The sequence below is a fragment of the Lutra lutra genome, chromosome 11, assembly GCF_902655055.1.
Source record: "Lutra lutra chromosome 11, mLutLut1.2, whole genome shotgun sequence".
In the NCBI taxonomy this organism is placed as follows: Eukaryota; Metazoa; Chordata; class Mammalia; order Carnivora; family Mustelidae; genus Lutra; species Lutra lutra.
Window position 1 is genome coordinate 22,839,625 of NC_062288.1, and position 26,198 is coordinate 22,865,822.

At 41.2% G+C, this 26,198-nt stretch overlaps 1 protein-coding gene across 3 annotated transcripts in view; it reads right to left on the reverse strand.

The window, feature by feature from the left end:
* MAGI2 (membrane associated guanylate kinase, WW and PDZ domain containing 2) overlaps positions 1-26,198 on the reverse strand; it is a 1,365,890-nt gene that overhangs the window by 99,285 nt on the left and 1,240,407 nt on the right. For all 3 annotated transcript variants that reach the window (XM_047694173.1, XM_047694175.1, XM_047694174.1), the window contains 2 exons: positions 20,813-21,032; positions 19,809-19,952 (listed from right to left, as the gene is read on the reverse strand). In XM_047694173.1, coding sequence (XP_047550129.1) covers positions 19,809-19,952; positions 20,813-21,032 — 364 coding nt within the window. The remainder of the gene's footprint in view (positions 1-19,808; positions 19,953-20,812; positions 21,033-26,198) is intronic.

Genomic DNA, 26,198 nt, shown 5'->3' on the forward strand with positions numbered 1-26,198 from the left:
AAGAAGAGGAGAATGAAGAACTTGATCATATAAAAAGATGTTTGTTAATCGTCAGGAAGAACATCAAAACCATAAGGATATAGCATTTTACATCCACTAGACTAACAGAAATTTAACTTCAATTTCATATCAGACATTGACAAGGATATAAAGCAGGGGGGACCCATATCTGGCATGGAAGAGTATATATATCGTTATAAACACTTTGGAAAATTATCTGGTACTATTTAGTCAACTTGAAGTTGTTCCCAGGACCCAGCAAATCCTCCTAGGAATAGATTCAGGAATTGTTGCCAAGAGAAAATCTTGCACATGTTTACCAGAAGAACTTTACAAGAATGTCTGTGATAGAGATATTTCTAATAGTAAGAACATGGAAACCATGTTAAAGTCCATCAACATGGATAAATAAATTTACATTTATATACCAAAGAACTATGCAGTAGTGAAAATAAATAAATATTGGTAGTACATATTAAATCAGTGACTTTCGTCACCACGTTGAGCTAAAGTAATCAAGAAAATACAATTCTGTGTCTATGAAGTTCGACGACATGTGACATTGAACAATATCTTGTTGAGGAATATATCAGTACATGGTAAAGTATGAAGAAAAGCAAAGGGATGATAAACACAGAATTCAGGAGAGGAGTTACCTCTGGCAGATGGGGGGACGGCAGTGAGAGGAGGTGAGGAAGCCTTCAAATACACTGGCATTGTTCTATAGTGGTTGTGTGGGTACTTAATTATTGTTACTGAAACTGCATATATATATTCTATAATCTCTCTTTTAGTGTATTTCATAATAAAAATGTATTCAAAAGTGTGCTATGGGGATGCTGAAGGTGAGTGGGAGTGCAAGGTGAGGTGGGAATTAGCATAGCTTCATGGGGAAGTCAGAGCTGGTCCTTGAGAGATGAGTAGCGTTTTAAGGACAGAGATGGGCAGAGAGGAAATTCCACTTGGAAAGAAAAGGTTGAGGAAAGGCAGGCAAGTGTGAGATGGCCTCAGCTGTCCTGGAAGCAGGAATGGCTGGGATATAAACCATGAAATCAGACTGCCATAGAAGGATAGAAAGCTGTTTGGGGCCAGAATGTAGAGGGCTTTTTTTTTTTTTTTTTCCTTTTTAAAATACAAAACCAACAAAAAACAACCACCACAAACCAAAACCAAGACCAAAGCCAAAAACCTTGACACATTTAGATCGTATCCTGCAAGCAAAGGCAAGGTGTTGAAAAAAATAAAAAATTTTTGATTATACCTGTGCTTTAAGAATATAATTTTGAAGGTAGTATGAAGCATGAATGGGAGAAATGAGACACTGGTGGGACTCATCTGGATACTGGAATAGCTTAGGATAAAAAAGAGTTAGGTCTGTATTGTGGCAGTCAAGATGGAAGAAAATGAGGAAATGCCTAATTTGGGATCTGACTTAAGTTTCCTTCATGTGCAATTCCAGAAAGACACAGACGGAATCAGTGTATACTGGCTTCCTTCAGGCCAGCCCTGCTCGGGACTGAGCACACTCCCAAGTTAGGTAGCTAATTGCAAGCATCGACTCAGCAACTTACTCCCCAATTCCCTTTGATATACCTCCCGGTTTTCTCTCTGGAGCTAGGAAGGCAATTTTTGAAAATGACCCAATATTCAATATTCATTAATCCTTCCCTTTGCTTACTTACATTTGACCTTAACTTCTCTTTCTGGGCTCAGTCACTCTCTCAAGGTCTCATACAAAGCACAGTAATGCTAATAGGTTTAGGAGTCTCCTTCTCTTCCTGCAAGAAGACTAATATTGCTGACAGTGTCCTAAAGACTAGTGGTATATCATTCTTTTGGCAGATAATTACACAAAGGCGTGAGACACTGAGATGGCACGATGCCAAAACTGGTGGCTGGTCTGAAATGGGAAATGGGTGTTTTGGACATCCAACAGGCAGCTGGAAATTCAGGTTAGGCATTTAGGAGGGGTGTCAGCCCATATATCCCAAAGTTGACCAAATAATGAGACAAGCCTGCCTTGAGGGTTATGCTGTTTTATACAGGATCAAGAAGAGGTGATTGATCCCAATACAGACAAGAAGTACTTATTGAGAAACAAGTATCTTGTCAAGTTGAAGCACCCAGGAGTCAGAAACAGTAACACCTCATCCTGGTGAGGGCGGCAGCCATGTTCCACAGGTAAGAGCAGAGGTCATTTCTTTGTTCAACAGCACAGATGCTAGGAAGCCATGGCAGGGAAAGAAGGGACTGGGGTCTGAGGGTGGTGTGTTGCCAAGGAAGCCGCACTCTAGGGGGCACCCAGAAGAAGACACACAAATGGCCCGGGAATCACATTTGAAGAATAGAGTATGCGGCTCTCAGCATCTTCTGAATCACTCTGCTGTGCCAACCAAATCCTGGGTGAGTCAGGATCAAGATGTGTTTCATGCCCACTGTTCCGACGAAGACAGAGAAGTGAATGGTAGCCTGGGCAGGCTGACTGACTCCTGGCCCACCCACCAGAAGAGCTGGAGGGCTGGGGGAGGGATGCGGTGACAAAAGATCTCAAGCAGATGGCTCATTTGCATAAATGCTGGGAAGACATTTTTGTAAAAAATGAAGAGGGAAGAAGATTTTGACTTATTCTCAGAGAAAGACAGAGAAATGATGGCTTAATACAAAGACGAAACTATCTTCACAAATCCTCCCCTCATTGAAGAGGCAAGTAAAATGTGTTTTTCAGATCACAGTGGGGGTTTGTAAACTTTCTCATTCTTTTCCACAAGCAAAACCAAAACTCCCAAACAAAACAAAAACCATGAATAATTAAAATGCAAAGATTCTCCTCACTTGTAATTTATTCAATTTCTTCTCTGTCTTTTCCCACCAAGATGCTATCCTAACACTAACCCTTTGATTCCTTACCAAACCTTCAACTAGCCCTCATGGGAAGCTGCTTTTGAAATGGTTCAAAGTTGGGCATCCAATGGAAGAAGAAATAGGGCAGAGAAACGGAGCCCTCCCCACGTGGCATAATGAACCCTGAATAATTGACAAGTGAGTCTAATGCCGGGCGAGCCCACTCTGCTCCCTATGGCTTCCTTCTCTAATCAAGACAACGCTCTCCCTCCTTCCTGAAAGGGACTCGTGTCACTCATTTAACGCAGTGTTCACAGGTCAGGCTCTGGAAAGGAGAAGGTAATGGATTTGATCTTTTCGAGAGGCTTTTTCTTTCCCTTCATAAAAGGCACAGAGCAGAACCAAACAATAAAGGAAAACCTTGCATTTACAGATGATCTGAAGGGTGAGTCACACTGATGGCTGACAGATGACGGGGTGGCTCAGTGACACAGGCTGTGGGGACATGGAAAGGCTAACAGTTATGGAGGGATGAGCTCTCTGTTTACTGAGTATCAGCACCCAGAGGTAATGAAAGACTGGGTGGGTGATCTCTGGCAATGCGGGGCCCTAGAAACGATCTACCCAAGGCCAGATGATTGTTTTATTTCTCCAGCTGGACTGCTCTTTCCTCTCTTAAGCACTTGTTACCTCTCTTCTCTCATGAGTTCGATTTCATCAGCCTCCTTAGCTCATCTATCCACATGGAACTGACGGCTCAGCTTGCAGAGATCGAACATTCTGCTAAGCTCTAGCTTCCCTATCACCCAACCGATGGCCCTGCTCTCCTGTGTACTTTCTCTACTAGGCTCTGGTGCACCTGTCTTGTAACCCTTCATTCTGTCATGTTTTGCATACCTGATGCTTTTGAAGTTCTTCATTATTTCCTGCTTGACCTTATTTTTCACTTTATTTCTATCCTATTTCCATTCCTACTGTGTCATTCACATTTGGTGATTGGGAGTTTACATACGGGGAAAACAAGATGTGAAATGTCACAGAGTTTAAGATTAAAGACATTTAAAAAATGTTAGGCACAATAACTACACTACCTCACTGATCCTGCAAGATCTGTAACAATTAAATATACTCCAAAAAGGATGGTGAATTTACAGCGAGGTGCTAGGGCATAAAAAGCTAACTGTGGGTTAGACTGAATGTCCCATATAGATTCATATATTCTGTTATCTGTGAAATCTGGTTCCTCGGGTGCCTTTGTGGCCAGGTACTTAGTGAGCAGAGCCAGTTAACTTCCAGACCCAGAAAACAAGCCTGCAGTGTTCTGAACTCCAAAGGCTTCAGTTCACAAACTCATTCAGCAAACAATGCCTACAGAATGTGCACCATGGGCCAGGCACAGCGCTGAGCACTAGGGTACAGTGGGGAGCAGAGAGCTCCTGTTCTTAAAGAGTTTATACTCTGAAGAGTCAGATTTCATAACATAATCATACAAGTGAATGTGAAATTAGCATCGTGACAAGAGCTACAAAGGAGACGTGACAGCCGATGACAGGCGGACGTGACCTGATTGGAGAGTGAAGAGAAGGTTTCTCTGAAGACAAGATGCTTGCGTTGACAGGAGAAAGAGGAGGAGGAATTAACCAGGTGAAGAGAGGAGGGAAGAGATTTTCCGGAAGAGAGGGCGATGTGGGCAAAAGCCCCGTGGGCAGGAGAGAGCATGCAGGGCCTGCTAGGGGTCTGGTCTTTACCCTGCAAGAAATGGGGTGCCCCTGCAGGGTTTTCAGTAATGGGCAGGAAGATCAGGTTTGTGTTTGTGTTTTGAGAAGGACCCCATCTTATCTAACAGACTGGGGGAGGCAAATACAAGGTGATTTGTTCTTCAAAGCTTTTGTAACCTCTTGACACACTTAAGCCTTGTATATCTTCTGTATCTCTGGGATCATGGTATTACACAATTTAATAGAAATACAGATCTTGGCTGGAAGGAGGGGGATGAAGAATAGGAGGAAACTGAGGAATACTGAAGTAGGCACTTTGTCCTTCCTGGAAAAGACTATTCCCATTTTCCAGAAGAGTAAAATGGATGCTGTTAAATAACTTGTATGATATGAGGACACGCTGTCATTCTTTGAGTTCCTACAGCTGACTCACCTGGTCCTGCTGGCCAGGAGAACACTCTCTCTCCCGCCCGCCCACCCAGTGTGCATGTCCCGGAAACTGCCCAGAGGAGGCTAGGGATTGAGGCTCCTGGGCAGCTGTAAGCTTTTTTTTTTTTTTTTTTAAATATTTTGTTTATTTATTTATTTGTCAGAGAGAGAGAGAGAGAGAATGAGCACAGGCAGACAGTGGCAGGCAGAGTCACAGGGAGAAGCAGGCTTCCTGCCGAGCAAGGAGCCCGATGTGGGACTTGATCCCAGAATGCTGGGATCATGACCTGAGCCGAAGGCAGCTGCTTAACCAACTGAGCCACCCTGGCGTCCCAGCTGTAAGCTCTTGATGGGGTAACTTGTCGAAGGTCAGAGCTAGAGAGCCAGGGAGGTGGTGAGTCAGTATGAGAACATCAAGTCCGCTGGGCTCCTGCTCCCTTTACTGTCCCATATTTCCTTACAAGGAAGAAACAGGCTGTGGAAAAAGGAAAGGGAACAAGATAGCGAATGGACTAGGAAGTCAGTAAGACAGGTAGACACTTCCCTCGGAAGGTCATCAGGGTAAGGAAGCAACAGCGTGGACTAGAGACAATGAAAATACCTCGGACAAGCCGACTGGAAACAAGAAAAGTGCACGCGGTTGTTCAGCATTTGATGGTGACCAGAGGCTTCAGAGCCACTGATGGGCGTATATCGCTATTTTTACCCAACTCTTTCCTCTGGGAAATTGTGTGTGTGAGAGAGCCTCTTGTTGCTAAGGGAGACAGCCTCGCTGCTTTGTTTCTCTGGATCCAAGGGCATATTAATTCAAGACACTGTGTCGTGCCATTCAGCTCAATGGCAGAATATGAGCGGGATGTGAAGGGGGCTCCTCCCCAGACTTAGGTAGAGGCTCCAGCTGAGCAGGCCCCCTCATTTATGGCCCAGACAAGCACCCCTGGTCTCGGAGAAGATAAGGTAGGATTCTTCTAAGCGGTCACCAGGAATCTGCATACTACTCAATGTGTCCCCTCCCAGAGCAGACCCCTCTTACATATGGCTGGAGATGACAAATGTGGAGAAATCTATCTGAGTCACCAAAATACATTTCCTGGGAATTAAAGTTTTATAATTTCAAACACAAAGATGAGGCACAAGAGCAGCAGATTACGCAGGCTTTTCCCAGAATGCCCATTTCTAGGGCATTTCACACTTTTTTGCTATGGGTTCTTCTAACAGCACATGGGCCACCCTGCAACACTTTTGACTGGCTGCATTGGAACCTGCAACTACTGGTGTAAGAACAGCCTCAGCCTCCCTGGCCACAATTGCTTCACCTTCTCCTTGCCCCAGTATCTGTTTACAACAGTGACAAAAATAAGGCAGCTGAGGGGGGGGGGGAGCAAGATGGTGGAGGAGTAAGAGGCCCAAATTTCATCTTGTCCCAGGAATTCAGCTAGATAGTTATCAACTATTCCAAATACCTACAAACTCAACAGGAGATCAGAGAAAGGAATAGCAGTAATTCTATGAACAGAAAAGAGATTGCTTTCTGGAAGGTAGGATGTGTAGAGAATGAGCCCGAGGCAATATACGGAAGACAGACCACGGGGGGTGGGGGGGCTGGCTCCTGGCAAGAGATAGAGCTGAGGAGCACAAAATCAGAACTTTTAGAAGTCTACTCCAGTAGCTAAGCAGAGGGTGGAAACCTCTCAGGGACAGTGTGGTCTTAGGACCTGTGGGGACACAAAAAGACCAGGGGTGTCTGAGTGTGGCAGAGCTCCCAGGTATTGGAGCAGGGAAACCGGCTGCAGAGACAGGCTGCCAGCTCAGGGTTGCCTTAAACCATGATCTGAAGCACAGTTGGACCACTATTCTTAGAGCAGGGACCCCAAAAGCAGCAGATCCAGGGAGACTCACTGACTCACCTTCCTCCTCCGGGAGGAGTGGCACGGGAGCATGCTGTAGGAATCGGCTGGGTTTGGAGACTCCAAATGGGGTCATGTGCCAGGCATAGAAATGTTCGGTCACAGGCTGGGTGAGCATGGAGTGCGGCCAGAGACCAGGGAGATAGGAGTGATTGACTGCTTTTCTCTGAGGGTGAACTAAGGAGTGGAGACTTGAGCTCTCAACTCTTCGAGATAGAGACTTGGAGTCTGCCATTTTTATTCCCGTCCTCCAAAGCTGTATGGAAAGCCTTCAGGGAACAAAGCTACCTAGAGCAAACCCGAGCAACTTACTTAGCATAGCCCCTGGCAGGGGCAGTGCAATTCTGCCTCCGGCAAAGACATTGGAAAATCACTGCACAGGACCCTTCCCCATGAAGTCAGCAAGAACATCCAGCCAAGACCAAGTTTACTTACCAATAAGAACTGCAAAACTCCAGAGCCAGGGGAACACAGCACATAGAATTCATGGTTTCCCCCCCATGATTCTTTAGGCTTTCAAAGCTAAATATTTAAAATGTACTTCTTTCCTATTTTAACATCAATACCTTTTTAAAAAACTTTTAAAATTTTTATTTTCATAGTCATAGTCTTCATTGTATTTAACCTTATTTTTTATAACATATAAGTTTTTCTTTCTTTAAAATTTTGGGATAATTTCCTTCTAACAGACCAAAATATACCCTAAATCTAGTGTATGGGTTTGTTCTAGTTCTCCCACCTGGTGACACTAAACCCCCCTGCCCCGCTTTTATTTTTTAGTTTCTTTCTTTCTTTCTTTCTTTTTTTTAACAAACTTCTTATCAATTCCTTTTTAAAAATCTTTTCTAATTTTCATTGAAAATTACAGTCATATTCCATCCCTTCATCATATTTACCCTTATTTTTCTGTATAAGATTTTCTTTCTTTAAAATTTTGGGAGGCAATTTCTTCTAACAAACCAAATTACCTCCAAAATCAAGTGTGTGGCTCTGTTCCATTCACCAGCCATATGTATGTACATATATATATGTACATATATGTATATATGTATGTATGTGTGTGTGTGTGTGTGTGTGTGTGTGTGTGTGTGTGTGTTTTCCTTTCTTTTCCCTCCAGTTTCGGGTCTCTTCTGATTTGTTTAGTGTATACGTTTCTGGGGTCGATGTTACCCCTATAGCATTTTGTTCTCTCATTCATCTATTCATCTCTGGACATAATGACAAGGCAGAAAAACTCACCTCAAGAGTTTTTCTTCTTCTTCAAAAAGAACAAGAAGCAGTACCAATTGACTGATTGCTAGGGACCTAATCAATACAGACATTAGTAAGATGTCAGAACTAGAGTTCACAATGACGATTATAAAGATACTAGCTGGGCTTGAAAAAAGCATGGAAGATGCTAGAGAATCCCTTTCTGGAGAAATAAAAGAACCAAAACCTAACCAAGTTGAAATTAAAAAAAAAAAAGTTATTAAAGAGGTGCAATAAAAAATGGAGGCACTTACTGCTAGGATAAATGAGGCAGAAGAGAGAGTTAGTGAAACAGAAGACCAAATAATGGAGAATGAAGAAGCTGAGAAAAAGAGAGATAAACAACTATTGGATCATGAGGGGAGAATTTGAGATAAGTGATACCATAAGATGAAACAATATTAGAATAATTGGATCCCAGGAGAAGAAAGAGATAGAGGGGCAGAAGATATATTGGAGCACATTATAGCAGAGAACTTCCTTAATTTGGGGAAGGATACAGGCAACAAAATCCAGGAGGCACAGAGAACCCCCCTCAAAATCAATAAAAATAGATCTACACCCCGTCATCTAATAGTAAAACTTACAAGTCTCAGAGACAAAGAGAAAATCTTGAAAGCCACATGGGACAAGAGATCTGTAACCTACAATGGTAGAAATAATAGATTGTCAGCAGACTTATCCACAGAGAACTGGAAGGCCAGAAAGTACAGGCATGATATATTCAGAGCACTAAATAAGAAAAATATGCAGGCAAGAATACTATATCCAGCTAGGCTGTCACTGAAAATAGAAGGAGAGATTAAAAAGCTCCCAGGACAAACAAAAACTAAAAGAATTTGCCAAAACCAAACCAGCCCTACAGGAAATATTGAAAGGGGTCCTCTAAGCAAAGAGAGAACCTAAAAGTAACAGACCAGAAAGGAACAAAGACAATATACAGTAACAGTCACCTTACAGGCAATACAATGGCATTAAATACATATCTTTCAATAGTTACCCTGAATGTAAATGGGCTAAATGCCCCAATTAAAAGACACAGGGTATCAGAATGGATTAAAAAGAGAAGACCCATTGATATGCTACCTGCAAGAGACTCATTTTAGACCCAAAGACACTTCCAGATTTAAAGTGAGGGGATGGAAAACCATTTACCATGCTAATGGACATCAAAAGAAAGCTGGGGTGGCAATCTATATTAGACAAATTAGATTTTAAGCCAAAGACTATACTAAGAGATAAGGAAGGACACTATATCATACTTAAAGGGTCTGTCCAACAAGAAGATCTCACAATTTTAAATATCTGCGCCCCTAGCACGGGAGCAGCCAACTATATAAACCAATTAATAAAAATCAAAGAAACACATTGACAATAATACAATAATAGTAGGGGAATATGACACTCCCCTCACTGAAATGGACAAATCATCTAAGCAAAAGATCAACAAGGAAATAAAGGCTTTAAATGACACACTGGACCAGATGGACATCACAGATATATTCAGAACATTCCATCCCAAGGCAACAGAATACACATTCTTATCTAGTAAACATGGAACATTCTCCACAATAGATCACATCCTGGGTCACAAATCAAGTCTCAACCAGTACCAAAAGATTAGGATCATTTCCTGCATATTTTCAGACCACAATTCTTTGAAATTAGAACTCAACCACAAGAGGAAAGTTGGAGAGAACTCCAATACATGCAGGCTAAAGAGCATCCTACTAAAGAAAGAATGGGTAAACCAAGAAATCAAAGAAGAATTTAAAAAGTGCATGGAAACAAATGAAAATGGAAACATAACTGTTCAAAATCTTTGAGATACAATAAAGGCAATCCTGAGAGGAAAGAATATAGCAATACAAGCCTTTCTCAAGAAACAAGAAAGGTCTCAAGTACACAACCTAACCCTACAACTAAAGGAGGTGGAGAAAGAACAACAAAGAAAGCCTATACCCAGCAGGAGAAGAGAAATAATCAAGATCAGAGGAGAAATCAATGAAATAGAAACTAAAAGAACAGTAGAACAAATCAACAAAACTAGGAGCTGGTTCTTTGAAAGAATAAGATGGATAAACCCCTGGCCCGACTTATCCAAAAGAAAAGAGAAAGGACCCAAATTAATAAAATCATGAATGAAAGAGGAGAGATCACACCCAACACCAAAGAAATGCAAACAATTATAAGAACATATTATGAGCAACTATGCACCAGCAAGTTAGACAATCTGGAAGAAATGGATGCATTTCACATGGACGGGACTGGAAGAGATTATGCTGAGTGAAATAAGTCAAGCAGAGAGAGTCAATTATCATATGGTTTCACTTATTTGTGGAGCATAACAAATAGCATGGAGGACAAGGGAAGATGGAGAGGAGAAGGGAGTTGAGGGAAATTGGAAGGAGAGGTGAACCATGAGAGACTATGGACTCTGAAAAACAACCTGAGGGTTTTGAAGGGACGGGGGATGGGAGGTTGGGGGAACCAGGTGGTGGGTATTAGAGAGGGCACGGATTGCATGGAGCACTGGGTGTAGTGCAAAAACAATGAATACTGTTACGCTGAAAAGAAAAAAGAAATGGATACATTTCTAGAGACATATAAACTACCAAAACTGAACCAGGAAGAAATAGAAAACCTGAACAGACCCATAACCAGTAAGGATATTGAAGCAGTCATCAAAAATCTCCCAACAACAAGAGCCCAGGACCAGACGGCTTCCAGGGAAATTCTACACAACATTTAAAGAAGAATGAATACTTGTTCTCCTGAAACTGCTCCAAAAAATAGAAATGGAAGGAAAACTTCCAAACTCATTTTATGAGGCCAGCATTACCTTGATCCCAATACCAGAGAAAGACCCCATCAAAAAGGAGAATAGAGACCAATATTCCTGATGAACATGGATACAAAAATTCTCACCAAAACACTAGCCAATAGGATCCAACAGTACATTATAAGGATTATTCACCATGACCAAATGGGATTTATTTCTGGGCTGCTAGGTTGGTTCAACATCCACAAATTAATCAATGTGATATAATATATTAATAAAAGAAGGAACAAGAACCATATGATATTACCATATGATAGATACAGAAAAAGTACTTGATAAAGTACAGGATCCTTTCTTGATCAAAACTCTTCACAGTGTAGGGATTGAGGGTACATACCTCGATATCATCAAAGCCATCTATGAAAAACCCACAGCAAATATCAATCTCAGTGGGGACAAACTGAGACTTTTCCCCCTAAGGTCAGGAACATGACAGGGCTGTCCACCATCACCACTGCTGTTCAACAGAATACTAGAAGTCCTAGTCTCAGCAATCAGACAACAAAAAGAAATAAAAGGCATCCGAATCAGCAAAGAAGTAGTCAAACTCTCACTCTTTGCAGAAGATATGATACCTTATGTGGAAAACCCAAAAGACTTCAAAACTGCTAGAACTCCTACAGGAATTCAGTAAAGTGTCAGGATATAAAATCAATGCATAGAAATAAGTTGCATTTCTATATACCAACAGCAAGACAGAAGAAAGAGAAATTAAGGAGTCAATCCCATTTACAATTGCACTCAAAACCATAAGATGCCTAAGAACAAATCTAACCAAAGAGGCAAAGAATCTATACTCAGAAAACTATAGAATACTCATGGAAGAAATTGAGGAAGACACAAAGAAGTTGAAAAATGTTCCATGCTCATGGACTGGAAGGATAAATTTTGTGAAAATGTCTATGCTACCTAGAGAAATCTACACATTTTCTTTCTAAAGATTTTATTTACTTGACAGCAAGAGAGGAAACACAAGCAGGGAGAGGGGGAGAGAGAGAAGCAGCCTTCCTGCTGAGCAGGGAGCCAGATATGGGGCTCAATCTCAGGCTCCTGGGATTATGACCTAAGCTGAAGGCAGATGTTTAACAACTGAGCCACCCAGGTGTCCCTACAGCAATCTACACATTGAATCCAAACCCTATCAAAATGCCATCAGCTTTTTTCACAGAAATGGAACAAATAATTATAAAATTTATATGGAACCAGAAAAGATGCTGAATAGCCAGAGGAATGTTGAAAAAGAAAACCAAAACTGGCCTAATCACAATTCCAGACTTTAAGCTCTATTACAAAGCTGTCATCATCAAGAGAGTATGGTACTCACACAAAAACAGACACATTGATCAATGGAACAGAATAGAGAGCCCAGAAATGGACCCTCGACTCTATGGCAACTAATCTTTGACAAGGCAGGAAAGAATGTCCAATGGAAGAAAGACAGTCTCTTCAACAAATGGTGTTGGGAAAACTGGATAGCCACATGCAGAAGAATGAAACTGGACCATTTCTTTTACCACACACAAAAATAGACTCAAAATGGATGCTAGACCTCAATGTGAGACAGGCATCCATCAAAATCCTTGAGGAGAACACAGGCAGCAACATCTTCAACCTCAGCTGCAGCAACTTCTTCCCAGAAACACTGCCAAAGGCAAGGGAAGCAAGGGCAAAAATGAACTATTGGGACTTCATCAAGATCAAAAGCTTTTGCACAGCAAAGAAACAGTCAACAAAACCAAAAGACAACTAACAGAATGGGAGAAGATATTTGCAAATGACATATCAGATAAAGGGCTAGTATCCAAAATCTATAAAGAACTTAACCAAACTCAACACCCAAAGAACAAAGAATCCCATCGAGAAATGGGCAGAAGATAATGAACAGACATTTCTGCAGAGAAGAAATCCAAATGGCCAACAGACACATGAAAAAGTGCTCAAGAGCAGTTGGCATCAGGGAAATCCAGATCAAAACCACAGTGAGTTACCACCTCACGCAAGTCAGAATGGCTAAAATTTACAAGTCAGGAAATGACAGATGTTGGCAAGGATAAGGAGAAAGATGAACCCTCCTACACTGTAGGTGGGAATGCAAGCTGGTGCAGCCACTCTGGAAACAGTATGGAGGTCCCTCAAAAAGTTGACAACAGAGCTACCCTACGACCCAGCAATTGCACTACTTGTTATTTACCCTAAAGAAACAAATGTAGTGATCTGAAGGGGCACTTGCACCCCAATGTTTATACAGCAACGTCCACAATAGCCAAATTAGGGAAAGAGCCTAGATGTCCATCAACAGATGAATGGATAAAGAAGATGTTTTATATATATATACATACATATATATATATATAATGGAACACTATGCAGCGATCGAAAAATGAAATCTTGCCATGTGCAACGATGTGCATAGTACTAGAGGGTATTATGCTAAGTGAAATAAGTCAATCAGAGAAAGACAATTGTCATATGATCTCACTGATATGAGGAATTTGAGAAATGAGACAGAGGATCATAGGGGAAGGGAGGGAAAAATGAAACAAGACAAAACCAGAAAGGGAGACAAACCATAAGAGACTCAATCTCAGGAAACAAACTGAGGGGTGCTGAAGGGGAGGAAGGTGGGAGGGATGGGGTGGCTGGATGATGGACATTGGGGAGGGTGTGTGTTATGGTGAGCGCTGTGACTTGTGTAAGACTGATGAATCACAGACCTGTACCTCTGAAACAAATAGTACATTATATGTTAATTTAAAAAAGAAGAAGAAGAAAAAAAAAAGAAAAGGTAGCTGTGATCCACACAATTGCCTGCAGACTTGTTTCATTTTGCATGGACACCTTTTTAAATTAAAAAAGAACATTTTTTCAAGTCTGATTGATTCTTAAAAATATGGGTTTTTGCTTTCTCTTGAAAGTTTGAAGACTTAGAAGGAGAAAGCCAACAGCCCTCTGATTAGCAGCTGGCCTGGGTTCATTGTGGCTGCTCCTCAGAAGGGGCAAGGGCTCTCCATGCCTCACACATTCATATTCCCCGCCCAGCCCAGGCAGGCATGTGAATTTGGGACCCTACCTCCCTCTTTCTGAGACTGTGGGCCCAAGCAGAGCTTCCTCTGCAAGCTGAGGTGGCAGAAGGTAAGGACACCAGGCTGCTCTCTGCCCAGAACCCAGTGGTGAGTGCATCATGACGGCCTTGAGAGTGTGCAGACCTCACCCCTTGTCTGTGGAGTTCTCAGGCAAGCCTGGAGCAGGGGCAAGGACTCACTAGAAGTCAAGAATAAACAACTAGCCAGAAAACCCCTATACATTTAAAAATACAAAAGAAGAGCACTTTTTAAATGATCTATGAGTCAAAGAGGAAATCGCAGTAGAAATTAAAATATATTTAGAACTTAAAATCATGAACATACTACATATCAAAACCACAGCCTTAAATTCATACATTATTAATAGAAATGGAGAAAAATGGATAATTACTGACCTAAGCATCCAACTTAAGGAGCAATAATAAACAAAAACAAAAACAAAACAGAGTAAAAGAAAATGGAGAGAGCGATACTAAGTAAAAAGCAAACTACAGAGAAGGACATGTACAATGGGATTCATTTATATAAAGTTCCCCAAGTGTGCAAAACTAAATGAATAATATAGTTGAGAGATACACACATTTGTAGTAAAACTGGAAGGAATGATGAATGTTTGTTTAGAGTGGTGGTTCTCTGGGGGCTGGAGTGTGTGGGGAAGTTGAGTCACAGGAGATTGATCATATTCTGTTTTTTAAGCAGGGCTAGGATTTGTGGGGGCTTGAATCATTTCTAGTGTTCACACCTACAAAAACAGAACTGCCATATGATCCAGCAATTGCACTACTAGGTATTTATCCAAAGGACACAAAAATAGTGATTCGAAGGGATACATGTACCTGGATATTTACTACAGCATTATCAACAACAGCCATACTACGGAAAGAGCCCAAATGCTCATCGACTGAGGAATAAATAAAATGGGGTGCATATATGTATAAGGGAATATTACTCAGGCATCAACAAGAATGAAGTCTTGCCATTTGTAATGACACAGATGGGGGGTGTTATGTTAAGCAAGTCAGTCAGTCAGAGAAAGACAAATAGCATATGATTCCATTCATATGTGGAGTTTAAGAAACAAAAGCAAATGATCGTAGGGGAAAAAAGAGCAGCAAACCAAGAAACAGATTCTTGACTATGGAGAACAAAGTTATGGTCACCAGAGGTGGGGGTGGGGTGGGGAGATGGGGGAAATAGGTGATGGGGATTAAGGAGTTGTGATGAGCCCTGGATGTTAAATGTTAAGTACTGAATCACTAAACTGTATACCTGAAACTAATATTATACTGCATGTTAACTACCTGGAATTTAAATAAAAGCCAAAAAAAAAAAAAAAAGAAGAAGAAGATGGATAAGCAATATTTTTTTTGAACTTGTTCAGTCTACCAAGATTTTTTAGGTTACCCTGAGGCCCACTGCAGGCAGACTTGTGCATATGAATTTCAAGAAGATAAGCCATTTTATAAATAAGCCTATTTGATGCTAAAAAGGTATATACAATTGTTACACAGCTGTTAAGGTGATGAAGCTAAAAAATGATGCTCTTTTTTATAACAGAAAGTATGTTTTATGGAAATGGAGAATATATTATGTTATATGGAAACAGGAAAATACTTTACCTTTTCAAGACCAAACTTGGTCTCCTTTCAGAGTCTTTTTAAACTTGACTGTCAGACTATTTACGTGATTAGAACTACTATCCTTACTTCCAAATGTCTCTTGATTTCTTAAGATCCCCTGCTTCACCAGTAAATTATTTTGTATATTCATTATTCTTTGCCTGTGTTTCCTATTTATTTTCAGTTTTTAATTACATTGTGTCCCTAAGAGCTTTGTACCAGAGATTTATTCATCAGTACAAAATTTTATCCCTCTCAACTTTATTAGACTATTTTACAAACTGGAAAACATTTTCCTTTTTAAAACATATCCATTAATTGTTTCTAATAAGTTCTTACACTTTTGCTTAAAAACTGAATGTCGTTTGTGTTTTTATGACATTAGCCTTCCTGAGTGACTGAAGAAAAGCAATCAGACATGATGGTTATGTTTCTGTTTTTATTCCCTGTATTTTCTGCATTTACAGATGTTTTGTCTGCTCAAATTTTTTTATTTTTTTTAAGAGAGAGAGAGGGCGCTTGTGCACACAGAGCAGGGAGAGGCAGAGGGAGAAGGAGAGGGAGACAGAATCCTAAGCAGTTTCCATGCCCAGCACGGAGCCCAACACAGGCCTTGATCTCATGACCCGAGCTGAAATCAAGAGTCAAGAGACACTTAACTGACTGAGCCTCCCAGGTGTTCCAGACATATTTTAAAAATATGTATCTGTGCCACAGTTTCTTCAAACCCCCAGTGTGAGGATAGTGTCCTTACACCCATGCTCCCCACCTCCCCTGGCACCAGGGCACCTGGCTTTCTTGTACTATTAAATGCCACCACTGTCCTACAACGAGGGCTATATTGTAAAAGACCCAGGAAAAGTCCCAGGTTCAGAGGCTAATGTCTGGTGCAATAACTAAGTGTTCAAAAGAACTATTATTTACATCCCTGACCTACGAGCCTGGTAATTCATTAGTTGTTACAGGAAATGTTTTTTCAGAATCACCCAGCTCTCTCACAGTAATTCTGATGTGAGTAGTTCTGTTATGCTGTGCTTCATCTAAGGTATCCAGCTATGATCAGATCATTATCTGGCTTTTTCCGATCATGAGAAAGGGGGGAAAATACAACCTTTTCCCCACATTTATTTGATCATTAAGTGGCTGTGTGTTTGCACAGTTTGCACATAGAGGAAATGATGGATTAAGATTGAAGGTGAAGGGATCCCATTAACAAGGAGAAATGTGCCTTTGTGTTTTAAAGGCTGGGAAGGACCTGGTGCTAGCTTCTCTACGTCTTGAGCTTATTTTTAATGACAGCCCATGAATCTCTTGTCCACCTATTTTTCTCAGGAGTCTTGGAACTTTACAACCAAGTCATAATATCCATGGAGTAAAGAGCGGCCCTGTAAGCATCACCTGCAGGGATGATTCAGATTGTGTATGTGTCCGGGCCCCAGGGGTATCAAGGGTGAATCTTACAGTATGCTGAAAAATGGGTCCCTGATTGATTTTATTGTAAAATTTCCAAATTGGAAACCTTATTATCCAGTTTGTGCATTAGTCTAAAGTAATCAAGTCAGAGTCATGCAAATATTTATCAGTCCTGGTCCTTGCCAAAATAATTGAAACACATCTGTGAATCACAGGTTATTGCCAATTCCTGATAAGTACAGACGAAGGTACAAAACACTAGCTTAAATGATTAAAATTTGATAATAAACATTAAAACAAGATCTGATTTAATTATGTGCTATGATGAAGAACAACCATGCAGATATAAAGTAGTTACCTAATTCTGACAGTAGCTAATATGGACACCTTTGAACTTACGTGGTGACGTTGTCCTTTTCCCTGACAGGAAGTCAGTCACCCTGGACAAATTCTCTACTGGTTCCTGAGTGAGAAACCAACCCCTGACAACATTTGAGTATTAAATATAACCCATAAAGAGCAGAAAAAAAGTCTTCCATTCATCTTTGCTAAGTTCCCAGCCTTAATTTAAAGATTGGAAATAAAATCAACCAGTAAAATTTTATTCATTGGATTTCTGTGACTCCCAAGTGGTTCCTTTTCTTTGAGAATTAAGTGCTGGAAATATATATATACACACATATACATATATAATAGTCCCAAATAAACTAATCCATATTATCTCAAACCAGCCATAAAATTCCTTTTAGATAGCTTGTACACAGAAGAATCGGTTGCCCCATAAAACTGGCATGTAAAATTATAAAATACTGCTTATTTTTATAATCTGTGAAAGGAAGTTAAAACACCATTTTCTGAAACCCAGGTAGAGGACTCATTTTTATCACTTGCCAGAAGAAAAAGCATCTTTTATGAAATTGAGCACCTGCCTACAGAATTCTAAATCTGTGTTTACATGGGTTTAGAAATTTCAGTTAAACTGCTGGAACAGGATGGAAATGTCCTTTGACAAGACCTGGGGGGAATTAACAAAGCCTGAGCCACACACATCCTATCTTTGTCCTACCTTGTCAAGTCAGCTTCCCTCGGGCTCAGAAGTTCTCAAACTTCACCTTGCATCAGATTCACCAAGGGGTGAATCAAACAATGCTGACCCCACTCCTAGAGTTTCTGATTCTGTAGGTCTGCGGTGGGGCTCAGGATTTGCATGTCTGACATATTCCCAGGTGATGCTGATGCCAGGGACCCAGCAGAGAACGACTGCTCGGGCTTGAATTCTCTAAGAAAGAATATTCTTTTAACAGAAGAATACTTCTATATTTAGGCTTCTAGGCCTTGGGAGTACTGTATATATTAGCAGCCATTTAGATCATTTGTTTAAAATTGTGGCTACCGTTTGGAACCCACACAGGCCACGTCTGAAGTCCACTGCAGGGTAGGTGGGCTATCCTGTCTTCTAGGGGTCCAGTCACTTCGCTCATGGCCTTTGTGCTGTGTGGTTTTTGCCTGCACCACGAAGATTTTGGTTTATTTAATCCCTTGTGAGTTGGCTTTGCATCATGTTAAGAAAGTGACTTCTGTGTTTAGGGAAGCCAGGTTGCCTAACCTAAAACCCTCTATAGATGGGGAAAGGGGAGGTGCAGGGCACAGGCTCTCAGGCTCTCGAGTCAGCCCTTGCCTGGGTTTGAATTCCAGCTGGGATACTTCCCAGTTGTCAAGAATTGTGAGAAAATTGGGAGAAAAACTGACATGATTTATGTTCTTCCCACTTTGTATTATGGATGATTCACTGACATGGGGTGAAAATCACAGAAATGGTAGACTTGGTGGTAGGAATAACAGATTCATTTAGTTATTTGGGAGCAAGTGGCTGGTAAAGCTCACCCCAAGAATCTGAGGTTCCAGAAGCCAAGAACCACAGCTTTTCTGTATTAATTTAAAGGACAAAGAGGGAGGACAAGAACGAATTCTAGATTTTGTTTATCATGGCTAACCTTTATTATGTGCTTACTAATGGCCATTTTGTAGAAAGAGAGGCAGAGAGAGACACTAATAGTCTATATTCTCCTCGTTTTGTTTTATACCTTTAGATGGAGTCAGTTACCCATCAGATGCCTCAAAATCCTGTACATTAAAAAAATCCACCTCAGCTTGCACTATACTTGGAAAATGTCACCATTTTTAAAGACAACACGTGTCCAAGAAGCCGAGTCCCCTTTTTTCCAGTATCAAAGCCAAAAGACCAGTCAGCTCAAGAGAAATCTTTCCAAAGAAACAAAGAACCATTTGATTAATAAACTTGAAGAAAAGAAAGCGTAAAACAAAACAAAATTTCAAAAGATTTACTCTCAAATGAAAACTAAATATCATCAAATTAAAGGAAAAATTATGGATCCGTGTTTTGATTTCAAACTACTTCTTAACGTTGCTCTGTACCTTTTCTTTAGTTTGCTCTTCAGAGAAACTGTATCTTTAAAACATTACAATGAGATTTGCCAATTGGAAAGCTACACGCAAGAAAATGAGAAACAATATAATTCTTAAATAACGTTAGACCAGACTTTTAGAAAACTGAGTCATGCAATGGAAAGAGGGCAAACCCTATGCCAAACCTGCTTGCTGAATTGCCCGCTTTGGCACTCTGATACTACAGTGGGTTGTTCTTTTAGAATTAGGTGGTTCTATAAAAAGGAAAGTGTTCTTACCCTCATCCTTCCGTTCCTTATTGCAGGCCCATCTTCTGCCAATCTCAACACGTACAAATCCATTTTGTATTCTCTTCCTCCACGAATGCTGAATCCAAATCCTTTGGCTCCTTTCTCCATGTCCACAGTGAAATAATCAAAATCCTTTAGATTTGGGCAGAAAATGGAATAAATAGTTGTTTAATATTAGAGAAGCTTCTGTGGTCAGTCTCTCTGTTCTCCTTCTCTCTTATAGTTAATATCTCCAATGATGTGATACTGTGAGAAAAAGTACCCCGACTTCACCATCTAGTAAAAGGCAAGATGAAATTCCAAAGATTCAAGAAGGTCTTAATGCAGTTGACTTGGTCATTAAGAAAACTACTATAGGGGTGCCTGGGTGGCTCAATCGGTTGAGCATCTGCCTTGGCTTGGGTCATGATCCCAGAATCCTGGGATCGAGTATCAGATTGGGCTCCCTGTCCAGCAGGGAGCAGGCATCTCCCTCTCCTCCCTACTTGTGCTCTCTCCCTGTCTCTGTCTGTCTCTCTCAAATAAATAAAATCTTAAAAAAAAAAAAAAAACTACTATAGAGCATGTTTACTCCAGTATTCATCCATTTACTTGGCAAACGTAATGACTGCACACAGGCCTGAGTGATATTACCTCTCCTTTGGGTTTTCTCATTCACTGCTGTTGAGCACCATTAATAAATGTATCAGAGGGGCACCTGGGTGGCTCAGTGGGTTAAAGCCTTCGGCTCGGGTCATGATCCCAGGGTCCTGGGATCAAGCCCCACATCGAGCTCTCTGCTGGGCAGGGAGCCTGCTTCTCTTCCTCCCTTTCTGCCTGCCTCTCTGCCTACTTGTGATCTCTCTGTCAAATAAATAAATAAAATATTTAAAAATAAATAAATAAATAAATAAATAAATAAATAAATGTATCAGAGGTGTGTGTGTGTATGTGTGTTGTGTATTACAGGTTTGTTCATTAGAAACCGAAATGTGACAGGGTCTCTGAGGTACCTGGGGCTGCCTGTAGTCTGCCAGAGGATACTGCCTGGTGTCAGGTGAGTGCTGCCTGTAGTCCAACAGGGGAGGCTGCCTGTAGTCCGAGGGTGGGGGTTGCTGGTAGTCTCCTCCCGGTGGCTGCCTGTAGTCCAGTGGCGGCTGCCTGTAGTCCGTGAATGGAGGCTGTCGGATGTCTGGTTTCACATCTTGCCTTGCTTTTACTTCTGACCTGTAACTAAATGAATGGAAATGGGATTTGCTCGGATAACTCAGGATTCTGAGGGGATTACAAGGACCACATGACCTCTAGGCATGGGTGGGCCACCCCTCTTGGTGGTCCTTTTGCGGGTTTAGGACCCTGAGAAAGTTACTGATGAGAAGTACTATTTTAAAATCTTTGACAAATGAAATCAAGAAATAAGAAATTGAGGTAAACATGATGGCTTACCCAGGGCTTTGTGGAAAAGGAGTTAGGGACAGCCTTCTTTGACTCTGGCTTCTTAAAACCTTGTACAACTATAGCAAAGCTAGGAGCTAAACACAGAACTGTATCTCAGACTCTCAGTCTTTCTCAACACCAGTGAATCAACTCTATCCAACTCTCTCTCTCCCACACACATTCATCACTTCATGAAGCACAACTAAAGTGATCTTAGATCTAAATACTCCATGAATATATAATGAAGGGCTATTTTAACCCACTAGGTTGGGTCCTTTTGACTATCTTACAGAGGTTAAAAGACTGATAGCAAACTCTAATAACCAGCTACAAGTCAAGCAGCAAGTCACTGGGTCATTCCTAAGAGTAGGAACATATTACAGAGAGTTTAAATATTAGGCTGTAACTACCAGATCAGTATCAGGTGCTATTATCAGATACTACCACAGCCGTAAGACGAAAGGGATGAAAGGGAAGGCAAACGTGTTTGTGTCCAACATTTGTCTCTTTCTCGTTTCTAGATATTCCCTCACAGCAGCCCCTCCCCTATCCATGGCAGTTACATGCCAAGACCTCAGGGGTTGTCTGAAATGCACAGAGTACTGAACCCTGTATATACTATGCTTCTTCCTACATGTACACACCTATGATAAAGTTTAACTTACAAATTAGGCACAGTGAGAGATTATCAACAGAAGTAGTAATAACACAGAACAATTACAGTAATATACTGTATTAAAGTTATGTGAGTGTGGTCTCTCTCTTTCAGAATATCTTACTGTCCTGTACTCACCCTTCTTGTGATGATGTGAAATGACAAAATGCTTGAGTGATGAGATGAAGTGAGGGGTGTGACCTATGCACTATGAGTACATTGTGTAGCCTTAGGCTAGGTTATGACTGACCTTCTGACAATCTGTCAGAAGGAGGATTATCTGCTTCCTGACCATCCTTGACCTCAAGTACCTGAGACCATGGGAAGCAAACCTGTAGATTAAGGAGGGAGAGTGGGGGCTTCTGTACTCATAAAATAAGTACAGAAACCAGAGTTAGTTGTTTAGTGTTGTTTTGTGAATCCAAACTGCTCTAAACTGAAGGGGTTCCCAGTTTCAAAAGGAGACTAAGAGAGCTAATGCCTACCATTATGGGATCATTAATAATGTAACCTGAAAAGTTATCACCATAGTATAAAGGCCACTTAATTCTGTAATTCATTGTCTACTGTCACAGCCCCAGTCCATAATGAGCTGCTCAGTAATCCAGTTAGATTAAAAAGAATACATTCAATCTAATGACAATTTTATCTAAAATTAATATAAAGGATTTGAGGAATTGAGAAAATATTTAGGACCAAGGAATAACTCAAATGTGTTGAGAAAACAGGATCTAAACCAGTAGAATTTTTATCTTTAAAACCCAGATTTTTTTTTTTACACTGGCTTACGGTCTCACCGATGCTGATTATTACTATTTTTAAAAATCACTCACCTGAACAATTGCCATTACTGCAATCTAATATTTGGTGAGGACACACTAAGAATGCAGAGCCATAGATATATTTACTTGGGGTTTTTGGAGGAGGTTTTCAATCAACACTTTGAGCAGGTCCCGTTTATAACTTAACCCTGCAGATGGGACACATTCCTCTTGGGGACTGCACAGTTTGGGCTTTGCTTTGTAGCTCAGCAAGGTGTCCAGTGCACTCACAGATTGGGAGTATGCATGCTGAGAGCGGGATTATTTAAACATGCTTTGAATACAATGCCTAACCACACAAATGCAGGAGTTAAGCAAAAAGAACCCAACTGGCCGGCATTTGTTGGCATGCGTTGATGTCTTCCTAGAAAACTATTTGGTAGATTAGACATCACATTGTTTTGAGTCACTTTATTTTCATAATCTGTGTGCCAGGGGCATGCTGTATCTGTTACATGCTCCCTTTCCAACCAGATGTGTCACGAGGTATAGCAAAAGAGGGGGAAATGTAGGCTCCCCAAAGATTACGCAGCAACCCAGAATAGGAGCTGTTAAGATGCAAAAGCTGTCACTCATCCCTGCCTTCTGGTGCTCAAACACGCATTTGACCCCAGTGCCGAGTGTCAGGATTTTATGTTGAACTGCACATTGAGGAGTTTTTAATAAGGAAAATACGCTTAATTTTTTATGTGTGTTGCTGACTTCTAAGTGAATGATATCCTGGCTTGGGCAAAAATTATGTTGCTTTGAACGTATAAAAAACTCTATTTTCAGGAAAACTCAAGATGATTAAGAAAAAAATACGGCCTCTTTAAAATTCCTTTACTCTTTGTAGTTATTAATTCCATTATTAATGAGATTTTAGAGATAATAAAACCAGATTTCTAGTGACAAATTTTAACAGAATTTGATGGTACGAGCAAGTTCCAGAACCAGGAAACATGGCCCGTGATCGGGGATTTTGTGGGATTTTGCCTCATATGGGCCTTTTAAGAATTCCTTCCAGCCTTAAGCATCTAGGGTTTAAAGTCTGTGAAAGAAGTCAATTTCCAATGTTCTTCCATTGACCTCGCCATTTAAAATGCAGTCAAATATTAATTGCCCTAGCTGGGGAAGGTGAACTCTGCTATTTAGATTTCCACATTGGCTCTTTTGCTGTTTTCAACAAACGCTTCTCCTTGACTACTGTTTTGTTCATGTCCATATTAAAACTATTTTGTTTCCCACGTATACACCGAAAGGATTTTAAGGGACAGATAAATAAGGAGAGGTGTGCGGGGTGTCCCTTGGAAGCCAAGCTGAGAGTAAACAAGACGGGATTAGAACATTCAGTCATCCTAATCATAGAATGAGCTTTGCAAACAGACTGCCATTTAATTTTCTCCGACTTTCCTGGGGAACCAGGCTGGATGTGACATGGAGCTAGGTGGGCACTTCTAATACAAACGAACTAATAGGAGACACATCCAGGGTGCTTGGCGTACAAGCTATCTTGAAGACATCTCTAGCCTGATCCAAAGAAAGGCAAAGAGTTCCTGATACACTGACCATTTTTAAACGCAGCTAGGAAAATGATTCTGGGATCTGTAAAATGATTAATCTCTTCATTCATATGTAAATGAGACACTGGCTAACCATCAACAGTGAAGGCAGGAAACCAGAGTGCCAAGAAAGGTCCCTCTAGGAGTCAGCACTTTCCAGGCTTTTAATATTAGTGAAGCAACAACGGCTAAGAACTCCGGGAAAATTCGCTGTTGATTTATAAAAATTTGAGTCAGGTCCATCTGTTAATCCCCGGATTAGGAAATATTTTATTCTGTAGTCAGGACAAAAAAAATATTCCAAAGACTGCTGCTTCTCTGCTAAGGATGACAAGTCCCACCTGTGAGGTAGTAGAAGTTGGGGAATGATCGTGACCTTGCCCAGATGTTATTCCCCACACTGACCCCGTAACATGACAGGAATGAGATTACCCACCCCAAAGCCAGAAGCAAGAAGCCAACATCCAGGGGAGTCTGACTCTGGAAAAGTGAGATGGAACTGTGGCTGGGAGGTTTGCAGACAGTGGGAGAGTCATCAGAAGACTCTGAATCTGGCTCAAAGACTGCATCCACTCAGCCACTTCTTCCTGAGTCCGAAGGGGGATCTGGGGAAAGCCTGTGCGATCCGTTGAAATAGGGGACACATCAGTGGCTTATTACTGAGGCAGCCAGGACTCACTCCTCCTACAGGTGGTCAAATTCTTACCTCCCTATCATTTACTTTACGGTCTTTAGTCTTTTTTCTTCCCTGGAATAGATTAAACCCATAACCAGCTGAGGACAACAGACATTTCCTTTTCCGTGAAAGCAAATGGGAGAGCTCTGAGGAGAGCAGGGCTTTCTGGAAATAGCACCTGTGGCAGAGAGAAAATATTTGCTTTGCAGCCTTGTGAGTGATAAACCCACAGAGTTCTGGGACTTGGAAATTTGGTCTCACTTCATCTTCACCAACATGGGAGGCAGAAGCTGGGAAGCAGATGTTCAGAAAACATTAGAATTATGGAAAAGACCGGCGAGAGTTTTGTACACAGAGACGTTCCTATAGATTGTTCTGTTTTTCTCCTCTGAGAGAGAGGACACAGCATGGGAACGTGTCTTTATCTCTTTATTTAACAGCTCAACCTAACCCAGGCTCCCTGTCACACATGAGTCGAGTCGCAATAAGAAGACAATGCTGTTCTAATAGGGCATCCTTTTCTTCTAGAAGATCAAAGTGCCTTATTTACATTAGTTTTTGCTCTGGAATGGAAGAATCTCATTAGATCATGGTAGGAGGCTCTAAGGCAATGTGCAGTAAAAAAAATGCTGACGTTTATTAATGTTTACAAGTCTTTCCACACGTGCCCCTCTCCACACCACCATTACTCTCTGAGCCACCACCGTCATTGACCCCAGGACATTGGCAGCCACCTCTAACCGCTGAGTAACCTACATCCACTGTGACCAGCCTCTAGTCAGTTCTCCAGTTGGCCAACTGAGAGGCCTTGGAAAGCAAATCCAGGGATGTCCGTCTTCAGCATAAAACCCATTCCAATGACTTCTCACTACACTTAAGACCGAAATCTTTAACATGCTCATAAGACCCTGTAGAGGGGCCCCTACCACTCCTACTGGCTTCATCTCAAACCATGCTCCCGGCCTCTTTCCTCACTACCTTATTTCCACCTCTTTCAAGGTTGCTTGCTCCTTCCTGCCAAAGGGGCCTTTGTCTATTTTCTTTACTCTAGACTCTCTTCAATGTGCTTTCCAGCTTCGTTAGTGCCTCCGGATCTATAACTGCTCATCACTTCTTCAGGAAAGGTTCTATTAATGTGAAGAACAGACACTTGTAGTTGCTAGTAAAATCACACTTGTGACACATACACACCATCTCAAAATCACAGAGAGGCGGACATAGCGATTTCTACTTTATGAAAAGTTCTCTTCTGCCTGTGTCGCGTCCTGT